Genomic DNA, 13,236 nt, shown 5'->3' on the forward strand with positions numbered 1-13,236 from the left:
CAGTGGTCTTACAACTTACCCATAATCCTTCTAGATCTCGTGGCGCGAACAGATCGCGATGGCGGACGATTGACTTTTCATAATTCCGGTATAAATTTGTGTTTTTGTTTCAACTGATCACGATTTTTCTCAACAGATTTCTCTTAAATGGATGAAAGCGTACTGACCTCTCTCCTCCTGTTAAACCCTTCGGGTACAAACACGGGATACTGTTCGGTTCAAGATAGTCTGGATGAAGTCGAGAGAAGGGACTCGCATCTTGACACAGATGTTATTTGCATTGAGGATTCCCCGATAAGTATCTCGAGCACTGTCAATGAGGAGATGTCAAATATAACTCCTTGTTCTTCTGTCCATGAAGAAGAAGATAATGCAAGCGTAGTGGAAATTTTTGTTTCCTCTAAGCCAGGAACCTCGCGGGAGTCGAAACCACCATTGTTCTTTCTTGAAGATCAAGATGACGGGGTTTCATCATCGTGTTCGATCTCAGTAAACATGGATGTTCAAGATTACTACGAGAGGATTACGAACAAAGAAGAACCTTCGACTTCTAGGAGAAAAGAAAATCGTTTAATCAAAAGAGAGCGAGATTTCACTGTCCCTTGTTTAGAGACAAGAACTTCACTTAAAGCTCGCTACGAATCTAAGTTTAAGCTGCACATGAGATTACGAAAGGCTGCTGGAATCTCTAATGCGCAGAATTTCCGGAGAAAGTTTTACAAATACAAGAAGCATTTACACAAGGAACTTGATGACTGGGAAAATTACTTAAATGAGCAGAGTGCACAGGAGGCTTACATCGCTGTTGAGAATGTAGTTGATAATGAAGGTCCACCGAAAGACTTCATATACGTGACTAATAATGTGATGCACCAAGATATGCCAAGTCATTTGTTTGACATTGATTATCTTGTTGGGTGCAGCTGTGAGCGGATATGCACAATGGAAACTTGTGACTGCCCACGAAACGGTGGAGGGGAGTTTGCTTATGACAGGAACGGAAGGGTGCGTGTGAAACCAGGCACACCTATATATGAGTGTAACCCGCGCTGTCCCTGTAGTCTGTCATGTAGAAATCGTGTGTTGCAGCGAGGCCGGACCGTTAAGGTGAGTACTTTTCAAATTTCTTTTATGTACATTTATAATGTTGGACATGTAACCCTAGCAGTGGTTTGTCTTTTTCTTTTTATGAGCCTGGCAACCAGACTTACAGCATTCACATTATTCAATGGAATAATTTTGTCACCTGTTGGCTTGTGAAGTTTGATCCTGGTTACCAAGCTTTTCTTGTCTGTTACTACCTATGTGAGAAATTTCAGCTTTGTTAGCAAATTTATTAAGGAACAAACTTTCAAAGTTTTTTCCTGTTCTCATTCTCGAGTGTTCATATGAGAGATATTTTTTGCCCAGTGATCCACATCTGAGAAGCCAAAACCAGATATGTACAACACGACCAGCTCACCTTCCTAAGAATACACTGATATTTGTCCAAGGTTAAAAATGTGGAGGTGAGATCTTATGCACTGGATCAGGGCTTGTATGAGGAGGCAAGGAATGATACTTAAGAAATATACAAACCTATTAGAACCTTTGTATCTTTGACCATTGTTCACACAACTTTGATGTAAGACCATCTATGAACAGACTTATGAGGCTGGCCAGTTCCCTTGAAGCTTAAATGCCTATTGAATGCTGAGAAGATACTTAATCATGGTAATAGGACAGATTGGAGTCCAATTCAGTCTGTAATCACTAGTATGATTCCAGACAGAATTAGACCACAAAAATTCCTGTTACCAATTAATCAAAACTATGAAAAAATATAAGATAGAAACTAGACATTGTTATACGTTTCCTTAAAAAAAAAAAAAAAAAAAAAAAAAAAAAAAAAAAAAACACTAGTTAACTCAGTAAAATGCGAGACAACTCTATTACACTGTCCAATTACAAGCATGACATGCACACTGTTCTATTAGTGCTCAAATCGGACTGGTGATAACCATTCATGTCCAAGAATTTTGTTTTAGTTTTGATTAAAGGGGATATCAGGGAGTTGTACAGCTTCATGGTAGTTTTCTGTACTCAGATATGACCCTTTGATGGGAACTTCTATTGGAGCATGAAGGCCCAACTTTCAACCTGAGACCTCCAACACTACTGTGGGTCACCTTCAAACCTTTACACCCTAACATCAGTATGCATATTCTCCATACTGTTCTTTATACATTTCCAAAGGTCCTGACAAAGAGAATTTGTGTAATAATCAACAGCTTTTTTTACTTGGTGATCATTTCCGTTATTCTCATGATATTAATATGTGATTCAGGGGTGATAATGTAAGGAGAAACTAGATGCTGGTCACACTTAGAGGTCAAAGGGTCAAAGAAATGAGAATTATGTCTTCCCTGGGTGCTCCAGCTTAACAGGAGTTCTGCGCTGATCACTACAATTCTGTTTAGCTGGCCTTTCAAAGTTGGACTTACTAACAGGCAGCTGGGTTGAAGATTTAGTAAAGCTACAATATAGATATTTTGTGTTGGGTTCACAAAATTACGGCATTGATTTCAAGATAGCTTTATTTGATTGTAATAACATTGCCTTCATTTTCCTCCACTAATTCCCATCCATGCTCCCTCAAGGAAGATTTTTTTTAGCAGCTGATCACTCTATATATTCAATAATATAATAAGCCACTCATGATGATTGAAGCACACTATTGTTTGTAAAATAAAACTTTCCCTCCATTGTTGTACACAGAGCAAAATGTCTCTGTTTCATAAAGTATTAATAAGGTATTAGAGAAATACCTTATAAAGAAAATGAAATAAAGAAATAAAAAAATCAAATACTTTAAGTCTCTTCTGAAGTTACTATTGTTAAGATGTAAGGTTATAGGATTTGTCTGAACATAATGTAAATCCTTTGAAGACAGCTTTTTCTTGGTTTCTTTGACCCATGTTAAGTTCAACATTATCAAATATGAAATAGAGGTAAGAGCCATCACAATATAAACTTAGGGCAGAAATTGTTTGCATAAGTTACGGGGGTTGAGTTGAGAACGTGTGATCTTTAGTTTTAGTTGACTTCAACTGCGTTGCCTTTGTGGTGTGGCATCCATTCAAGTCAGGTGTAGTTTCATACTGGTACAAACTATCAGGGTCTCTGCCCTCTCTGATCCTCACTTTTTTAAGGTCTGCAGCCTCTTCTTTTCCTCAGCACTGCCTGAAGACGTTGCCATGTCATCAGTGACTGTGGGGTCCAACTAACCCCATTCTGTTGAATATTGCCTGCCCACATTTTGTAGGGCTATCTCCATTGGAATTCTGCATATTTCCTCCATGTCCAGGAGAGCAGATGTGGTCTGGTTGAATGTGTGAAGTTTGGTCTTCAGTGAGATTTTGCACTGTGGCAGAAAAGCCATTGTTGCCTTGCTTAGCTTTGGTCATCTCATGCTTATCCTTTTTTTCCATCTTTGCCCCTAGACGTTGCTGACAGGTAAAGCTGTTATCCTCTCTAACAGTTTCCCCTTTCTCTTTCTTGTTGTTGGTCTTTGTCTTGGTCATGTTTTTGCTACTAGCTAGGCCAGTATTAAGATGTAATCTCAAACCATAATGAGAAAAAACTTCATTAGTGCAACATTTATCTAACCAAGCTATTAATTCTTTACACCCTAATGTCAGTATGGATATTCTCCATACTGTTCTTTGTGTATTTTGTATATCGCTGACAAGGAGAATTTGTTTATCAATCAAGAGCTTCTTTAGATGGCAATCATGTTCATTATTTTAGTGACCTCAATTTGAGATTCAGGGGTGATATCATTTGGAGAGATTAGATGTTAGTCACTTATAGGGGTCAAAGGTTTAAGGTCACTCCACCTTACCTCTCCACTCTAATTAATCTGGCCTTGCCAAAGTCAAGTCTCCCACAAGGATGCACACTTTGGATTTCAGTAGCTTTCAGCATGGTCCAGTTAACAACCATAAGAGCAAAGTGGTCTTTTTCTATCTGACTCATTGCCCAAGATCTTAAGTACACAGCTGTTTGTGATACATATAGTGTCACCTTGTTCCATCTCGGCAAGGAAGGTTACAGATGGAAGCAAGCATAACAATTGCATTATCCTTTCCACAGTGGTGAAGTCTGGATTTCAAGACCAAGTGACACCATTATGTTGTATCTTTTGGGGAAGACACTTTGCTCTCACCTTGCTTTTCCTACCCTGGAGTACAGATGAGCACTGGAAAATCATTGGGCAGACATGATAAAGTGTTGGGCTGTAAACTTTGATCTGTTGGCATCCCATCCAAGGGGAATAGCAATATTTTGAGAGGCCTCTTGCTATAGGGAACAGGATAAGCTCTGGCAGTATGGACAACTTGGCTTGGGTGCTGATTTTTTGTTTTACCTTCACCACTTTTAAAAGACATCATTAAATGCTGGATTACCAGATAACTTCTTACTTTGAAACTTAAAAGATTTAAGAATCACTTCAGGAAGCTTATCCTGCAAAGGCTAATGCAGCCAAACATTACAATTTTGAAGAGGGGGGTTTAAGGCCTCTTGCTAAATTTTAGCCAAGCAAAAATTTGGTCTTCTTTCCTTGGTGACCAAACTTTTGTAACTTGAAGTGCTGCTTATTCCCAAAGAATGATACCAAGTTGCAATACTGTCCTGCCCCTCCCCACCCCCTTGATCCACTTGCCTCATTGTGACCCTCAGCTACAATACTTCTAGGATTGCACAGAAGATGTGCTTTAGTCTGAAATTTTTAATCCTTCACAATCTGACCTTATGCAACTAGATGCATGCCCCCTCTTTTGGACCACTTCCATTCATGCTTGATATTTATGGTGTTTCCTTGTGAAAGCTTTGATTCTATATAAATGGTGGAAGGAGGGAACCAAGACTGACAAAATGTCTTGAAGAAGTTGTTTACTTTAACATAAGGAAGGAATTTGGAAAATGAAATATCATGTATGTTATGGTGCTGACTATGCTGCCAGTTAGGAACTGTAGTATTAAGAACTTACCTAAAATGCTTGTATATGCCTTCCTCTCTTACTATTGCCCAGTCTAGGGCTCCAAGCCTCTACTAAGCTTCCTCATACCAGCCCTTTTTTCTGTAATTCCCCTGTCTACAGCTTCAAGTCCCTTGTAAGAATTCCCTCTTTTAAGCCTCCATTTCTAACAGGTCCCTTCTGCATTATGCTTCAAGTTTCTAGTAAGGCCTCCCCACCCACCCACCCCCCCCCCTCCCCCTTCTCTTAAGCCCCCCTTCTGGATAGGGCCTCCCTTATTTTTCCCTCTAGAACTGCTCCAATTTTTTTAGTCAGCTCCACCTTTGTTAGGCCTCCCTCTTTACTAAGCCCATTCAGTTCTTAAATATAATTCTCCTCTAGATCTCCAAGTTTTGGTAAGCTCCCTCTTTGTCCAGGTTCCCTCTTCTTTAATTCCACCCCCTTCCCCTCCTCTATCTAGAGCTCCAAATATCTCATGATAATTCTCCAGTCTAAAGTAAGATTTCTCTCAATTAGCCCCCACCCCCTCTCTTTACTTAGGCCCCTAGAACTCTAGTACTCCTAGTGTTTGGAAATCTTGCTCTCCATTATGCCCCCTCAGTATTAAACTTCCCTGTCTAATAATTCCCCAGTCTAGGGCTCCAAGTTCCTAGTAAGCTTCTCCCTATGAAACTTTCTCACCTAATAAGCTCCCCTTCAAAGACTCCCCCCTATGAAACTTGCTCACCTAATAAGCTCTCCTTCAAAGACTCCCCCTGTTTAGAGCAATAAGTCCTTAAATAAGCTTTCTCTTTCAGAACTCACCCTCTCTTCTAAGCTCCCCTCTAAGAATTCTCCTGTCCAGAGCTCCCAGTACCCAGTAAACTTCCTCCCTTAAGGGCCTCCTTTTACATTACTTCTCACTTGAATAATTCCCCTTTCTAGAGCCCCATTATCCTAGCATCTCTATGTAAAACCTGTTGCTTTAGTAACATCCCCTCTCTAGTAATTTTCCTTTCTAGAGCTCTATTGTCCTTTCCATTCTATATAAAGCTGCTTGCTTTAATAAAATCCCCTCCAGTAATTCCCTTTCCTAGAACCCCATGTCCTGGCAAACTTTCAAGAGCTCCAAGTTCCTAATGTGGTTAGATGGAGCAATAGTGAGCTCTCCACTCAACCCATCAAAACTGCATAGCTGCTCTGCAAGCTGATCAGGTTGGCAATGCCCTCCACATATTCTCCTATTTTTTCCACCTCTACACCATCTACCATCTAAGGCAACAGAAAATGCAAAATAAATACACTATACAACAGGGCAAAGAGATAGACAGAAAGCAGAGCAACACAATGGCTATGCTTAACAATCCAAACATTGGTTTTTTTTGTGAAAGAGGCTCATCTTTTGTAGAAATGAACTTAAAGCACAATATTTTTTTGTTGGTTGAAACAAACACTTTAAATGGTTTTGTTTCTGGGTTTTTTTATGCTCAGGCAAGGCTGTAAGAAGTGCTTTGAAAACTGCATTGTAAAATACTATAAAATAAAATGATATTGGGATAATAAATCTCTTATTTGATAGTTCAAAATATAATAATAAAAGCAGACATTTTGCTGATTTCTCTGATTTATACTAAGTAGTGGGCAAATTATTCAGGCACCTGTGTAAGATGGTGGACCATCATATAAGGTGTGTATATTGTACTGGAAAATATGGAGAGAATTGTAAGATGTTCATCACTGCTGAAGTTTAAAAGGTTTTACTTATTTTATTTAAACTGTACATTGCAAACAGGTGGCAATATTCCGAACTCCAAATGACTGTGGGTGGGGTGTGAAGACCATGGAACACATTGAGAAGAACCAGATGGTAACTGAATATGTTGGTGAGGCCATAACACAAGAGGAAGCTGAAGAACGAGGAAAAGTTTATGATAGTCGTGGGCAGACATACTTGTTTGATCTTGATTTTAATGATGGAGAATGCCTTTACACTCTTGATGCCAAAAAATATGGCAACATATCGCACTTTATAAATCATTCGGTAAGTGGGAAATGTGCAGAGAGGTGCATAGGTTTACTGATCACATTTCAATTATACTATTAGTAATGTACATGAAAGAACTATGCGCTTCTGATTGGCTGAAAAGAAGTGGATACTCATTTGACACATGCAAAGTTGCAACATGAGTGCAAACAACAAATACCGTGCACATGCTTTCAAAATTTGGTCTGTCTTGACTGTGTGATGTTCTTTCATGTACATTATTAACAAGTAACCACATGATTTCTCTTGCAATTTGGTGCAACAAGCACTTGTAAATTACTACAAATTTCACTTGCCCTACAGGCTCATGCAATTTTGTTGTCTTTGAAAAATTTCCAAGTGCTCATTAACACCAAATTACACTTGAAATCATATTATTCCCTACACAAAAGAGAACTGCATCCTTGTGCAGGTGGCAATGTTATCCTTCAAAGCAATGACTACCAGCAACAGATCCATTCAGAAAGGCAGTTTATGCTAATCTAGGGTTTTAAAATGAAACCTTTTTACTGGAGTCTCATGGCTTAAAGTACATTTCAGCACAGTGTACCATGGGGTGTTATCTTAGGGTAAGGCAGAACTGATGAAAATAATATAAAAACATCATATATTGGTGTATGGTGAATTTGCTTCATTGCAATATCCCCTCCTACCACCTATGTGAGTGCACTTCCAAACTTCATTTTCCTCAGTAGCTCAAGCTAAAAGAATATTTTCATCTATTTGTCCTCAGTGTGATCCCAACCTTGATGTCTATGCTGTCTGGGTTGACACCCTCGACCCTAACTTTCCACGCATTGCACTGTTTGCAAACCGCAATATTGAAGTAGGAGAGGAGTTGACCTTTGACTACCAGATGTCATTGGATACAGGAAGCAGTTGTTCCTCACCAAGGAAAAAGGAACACTTAAAGTGCCGCTGTGGTGCAGAAAAATGTAGAACATTTTTATTTTAAAGAATTTTTCAAATTCACACACTCTTCTGTATATGCAGTTTTAAACCACCAAATAGAAAATATATGTAACTGTCGCAAAAGGTAACCAATTAGGAGAGCATGGAGACATCTTGAAACAGAATTTGCAAGGTTAGATATTTTAGCTTAAACCAGTGCACCGCCTCTCTGATGTCATAGTGTTTAACACTGTGATACTTGTTCAGATTCATGTACCAATGGCATGTACACTCTAAATAACCTTTGGTGCAATGTCAATAAATTACTTATTTATTGCAACTCTTTGGTTTTATGGAGTGACTTCTTTTTTTACACATTAATTTAGTGTCACTGCCAAGAAAGCAGTCGAATTGTACCCTCCCATATTGGTATATGATATAAAGTACCCCACGCAAATTATCCGATTCAAATTGATGTTAGAATTGTTACTAGTTTTGAAGGTGCTTTTGATGAGAATGTCTGGTGTTTAAAATATTTCATTAGCTTGCATATGCTGAATTACTTTTAATGGGGATAGCTTAAACACTGTGGCAGGGCTTGAGCCTGACTGCAAATCATGCAAGACGGAGGGCAATGCCTGACCTCCAGCAAAAAACCTAGTGGGCAAGTTTTTGCAAATCCTGAAAGAATCAGCTTCCTGGAGAGAAACTCTTACTTCCTGTAAGAGGTCTATGAACACTAGTGATATGATGAAGCCTCCAGCCTAAGCAGCTTACTGCACTTCACATTGATCTGGCAACGCCCTTGTTATTATAATCGGTAGATGTCTGTAACTAGTGAGGGTGAATTGATGGCCCTCTTGTCTAAGTGTCCTTTTCCATAGACCCCCTTGGGGTCTTAGATTGAAGTTGTTGATTCCTCGCGTTCTTCTTTCACAGTTGAACCCCGCTAACTTGAACTCAGTGAACTCCAACCCTTTCCTTGACCCCACTTTTTCTCGGTAACTCGAATAAGATCGGATCAGAAAAAGGTGTTTTCCGTCTAGTCACGGGAGTGGGACGGAAAAAAATTGAGTTCCCAAAAAACTGAGTTCCTTTGAGAAAACGAACCCCACGACCTTCGGATTCCGTGCTCCGATGCTCTACCACTGAGCCACAGGGAATTTACGGTGAACGAGGTCTATTACGAAGTTCATGTGACACGCGTCCTGCATACTGCCATGATCAGCAATGTCTTCTTTGAATATGAAAGCGACTTTCGCAGTAATGAACACTACTTGAGCAGTAGTGAAAATAAGGCCTGAAAAAAAAATTCAGGCCCGTGCGGGATTTGAACCCGTGACCTCTGCGATACCAGTATCGCAGAGGTCGTGGGTTCATAGGTTCAAATCCCGTATAGGCCTGAACTTTTTTCAGGCCTTATTTTCACTACTGCTCAAGTAGTGTTCATTACTACGAAGATGGCTTTCATATTTACGTCTTTATCCGTAGTTCAAATATATGACTTTCATATATTCACAGTCGTTTAATGTCCTCTGTATTCTACGCTCGTGACAAGAAGAAAAACATCTTTCTCTATTTCTTTACCTAACACAACAAGGAAAAGAAATGAAGGCAAATGGAAACGCATATGGGAATACAATAGAAACGCGAAGGACGCGCAGGAAGCGCAGACGACACGCCAAGGGGATGCACAAGGACACTTACGGTGGCGAAAAAACAAAGCAAAGGTAACACTACTATCCGATTTTAGAAACTTAGCCGATCATGGACGATAGTTTCCGATTTTGGACACTAGTGTCCATTAGAGATATTATTTTTTTACATTTTGGACCCTAGTTTACAATTGGTCACGTAAAACGCTAGTGTCCGGTTTTAATTGGACACGTGTCCAATTTCAGACACTAGTGTCCGATTTTGGACAATAATGTCCGTATTTAGATACTAGTGTCCGATTTTAGATACGAAGTGTCCGATTTTGGACACCAGTGTCCAATTTCAGTCACTCGTGCCCGGTTTTTGTCACAAGTGTCCGATTTCGGACAATAATGTCCGTATTTAGACACAATTTTTAGATACCAGTGTCCGATTTTGGACACTAGTGTCTAATTTGAGACAATAGTGTCCAATTTTAGACCAAGCGTGGAATGCCCGCTGAATTCAAGTTTTTTTTAGTTGAAATCTTCCCCCTTGTTTTAAATCCAGAAATATATAATACATCTATTACTAAACTCGTTTTCTCGGTCTGTGCTGTAAGTTACAGAACCTTGTTTTCTCTGCTCGTTCCATAACTTACAGTATGGATTTTTCACTCGGTTAGTATGAGGTATGTTTTTTTTCTTGAGATTATGATCTCGTGGTTTAACCTTGAAAAAAAAATTCCCTTTTTACAAATTTTTTAGACTTCCAACTAATTTCTCATACTTTTACAGGTTTGCAAATTGGGTGGCAGCTCCATCCTTTTCAAGAATTTTAAAATTATGGATGATTCCTGTCACTAATTAATAACTCTTCATCGAAGTGGTGGTGGTCATTGGTGGATGTTGATCCATCGACACTGAGGTAAATGGCTGTTTTAGTTAATACTAAAACAGTGAGATGATAAAGCTTTATAAGATGCTTTAATTCATTTATTCCTGCAGCGATTATTATTTTCGGGCGCAAATCCCGCGCGAGTTATTGGGAGGTCAGTAGCAAAGAACATCCAGAGTTAAGGCAGCCAATCAGAGCGCGCCTTTAATGCCATTCACTGTTTTGGTATATACTACATAGACCATTTCCGAACTACCTTTGGCCTCGTTTTCAAAGCGAGTCCTGATGCGCATCCTTTCATATGATTGTAAGTTTTCAATCATATGCAAATTAATTCATTTTCATACGGATGGCTGAGCACCAAGCCTCGTTTTGAAAAGGAGGCCAATTGGCCTATTACGATAGCGTACAGACCATTACAAAAAGGGATACAGCATTTGCGTACAAAATATTCTTTATTTGCAGATTACTTCTCATATTTTTTTCCGCCTTTTCATATATAGCCTTACAGGCGCGTGAACCTTTCTTTATAAAATTAAAATTTTATTTACAACCAAGTACAAATCTTTCTACAATACAGTACAATAATAAAAAAAAAATTAAGCTAACAACTATCCTATATTTTCCGTTGATTCGCCTTGGTTTTAAATACAGTGCTACAAAAATATCTTCCCACAAAGTGTTACACTTTTTATCAGAAATGTAAACATCGGGTTTTTAAAAGAAAAAGACTGGAAGACATAAGAGCTTTCCTCGTCTCGCTAGTTTCAAACTTTGCACAGCCTTGGGGTTACATAGCCAAACTTTCGGTTCTTTAGAAAATATTTCCCAGCATTCGTTTGGAAATTGATATTTTAGAAGAATCCGAAACAAACCACAAAAATGTATAATTTCAGTGCAAAATTGGAATTCTCCCCGGCAATGGACTTTCAATTAAGTCTTCAATATCAGTTAGGAGAATTTGGAAGCAAATTATGGAGGATACTGACAAAAAAAACTGTCAACCGAGCTTCAATTTTTGCATCCTATTATCTCTACGGGAAATCTTCTGTCGGGAAACACAAGATAGAACTTCAAACATAAGAGCTTAAAAATTCTATCACAAACAAACGAATAAATAAAAAAAAACAAAAAGAGCATTGAAAGACAACCAAGGTATGTGTTCTTCATGATGCAAACGTTTATAAAAAATAATTTGAAAGCTATTTCTTGTAAGTGGTGGTCTTGACTTCTACTAGTACAACTAATTTCAAAATTTGTATTCACTTCGAAATGTCTCTATTCCTCAAAAATCGTTTCAACTAAATTTCTTTGAATGATCAGAACTTAACAAAAGTGGACAAAAATGTTCAAGATAATTTAAAATGATACACAATTTTATGATAAAAAAAATCGAAGGATAACTATCGATGCATGGCGTATACATATAAACTTCTATAATCATATTTTGAAAATTGCCCCCTCGGGCGTAAAAGGAAAATTGAGCTCTACATCATTTTCAATCCTTGGCACATTTGCAGAAAGAAATTTCTCTATTCTACAAAGAAATTTTAAACATTCTTCAGCATTCGATTCCAAGTAGCGAGTTAAAAGCTGCGCACAAAAACAATTATCATATCCAATACAGCGAAATATTACAATAAATATATTCATATTAATTCTACAAGGATCCTGCCTCTTGCTTTCAAGTAACTAATTCTATTTTGTTTCTTCTTTCTAACACTGACTCGGCAATCTTTGTCCTTCCATTACCACAGATGAAAGGGACAGTAAAATTAAAAAAAGATAGCCAAGCGCTATTTTCAACATATCAAAAACAGAGCCATTACCTGTGTCAATTGTATCTAAGATTATTTTACACTTTGCTGATGTCGATCCTTTAAAATGTCATCGTAACCATACTTAGTCCAAATGGCGGACAATTCAGGAGGTGTTTCCAGATAAAATCTTTTGCCTAGAAGCCCTCTCGATAGTACTGGCATATTTGTAACATTTCCAGCCATTAGCACGACAGCAAAGAGAGCACGTGCTGTTGTAGCATCTCTTGGCAACGGATGAAATTTCACGTTTTTGAAAACTTGCCGGCTTCCGCGGCGCGTCAAAGATCGGTAATAATTATGGGAACGTCTGGCTCGCTCGACCAACGATGCGAGACGCGAGGAGATTTCCTAATAGTGTCCATAATTTTCTCCTCGCTAATTTCTTCATCTTCTGTATGGGACTCATGATCGCTACTCTGCGCAAGCATCCGCTCTGCGGCTTGGTTCAGGTCATCTTCGGACACGTCGAAAGCTTCAGCAATTTCCTGTTCGGCGACTCGAAGAAGTGGATCGTCCAGAGTAATAGAGACACCTTCGTCGACAAACGCACTCTCTAAAAGGTCTTTGATGCTTGCTGACCTGTTTCGCCGAAGGTCACTTCCCAGGTAGGCAACTTCTCCCGTAGCTAGCCACGGTGGTATGACCTCACTCTTACTCCGCTGTCTTACATAAGGAATTCGGTCACGTGACTCATCATCTACCGGACTTAACGGCAGGCTTAATGCTGCCTTCAAACCTGCGTGGCCTTTTATGGCAGTGAAAGAGCCCGTATCATCCGGGTCTCGTAAAGGAAGTTCAAAGCGAGGTTGGTCAGCCTCTTTTTCGTTTGCGTTATCATCCGCCGATGTGCCAGCAGTCGGCATAAGGTATTTTTGATCACTGAACATAGTCGTAGCCTATGACAAAATAATGAGACATCTAAGAAATAAGCTTTCCATCCGTGACTAAG

At 39.0% G+C, this 13,236-nt stretch overlaps 2 protein-coding genes across 3 annotated transcripts in view; one reads left to right on the forward strand and one right to left on the reverse strand.

Annotated features, from left to right (window-relative positions):
• The first annotated feature begins 51 nt into the window (after positions 1-51).
• On the forward strand, positions 52-8,239 carry LOC131787308 (histone-lysine N-methyltransferase SUV39H2). The gene is made up of 3 exons (XM_059104411.2): positions 52-1,107; positions 6,793-7,041; positions 7,778-8,239. The coding sequence occupies exons 1-3, from the start codon at positions 148-150 to the stop codon at positions 7,997-7,999; spliced, it is 1,431 nt and encodes a 476-aa protein (XP_058960394.1). The 5' UTR covers positions 52-147; the 3' UTR covers positions 8,000-8,239.
• A 2,675-nt stretch (positions 8,240-10,914) lies between these two features.
• The window catches only part of LOC131787309 (voltage-dependent L-type calcium channel subunit alpha-1D), a 31,701-nt gene continuing 29,379 nt past the window's right edge, over positions 10,915-13,236 (reverse strand). For both annotated transcript variants that reach the window (XM_066158733.1, XM_066158732.1), the window contains one exon: positions 10,915-13,183. In XM_066158733.1, the coding sequence (XP_066014830.1) occupies positions 12,566-13,183 (618 nt within the window). In that variant the 3' untranslated portion in view covers positions 10,915-12,565. The remainder of the gene's footprint in view (positions 13,184-13,236) is intronic.

Source organism: Pocillopora verrucosa, chromosome 11 (assembly GCF_036669915.1).
Source record: "Pocillopora verrucosa isolate sample1 chromosome 11, ASM3666991v2, whole genome shotgun sequence".
NCBI classification, from domain to species: domain Eukaryota; kingdom Metazoa; phylum Cnidaria; class Anthozoa; order Scleractinia; family Pocilloporidae; genus Pocillopora; species Pocillopora verrucosa.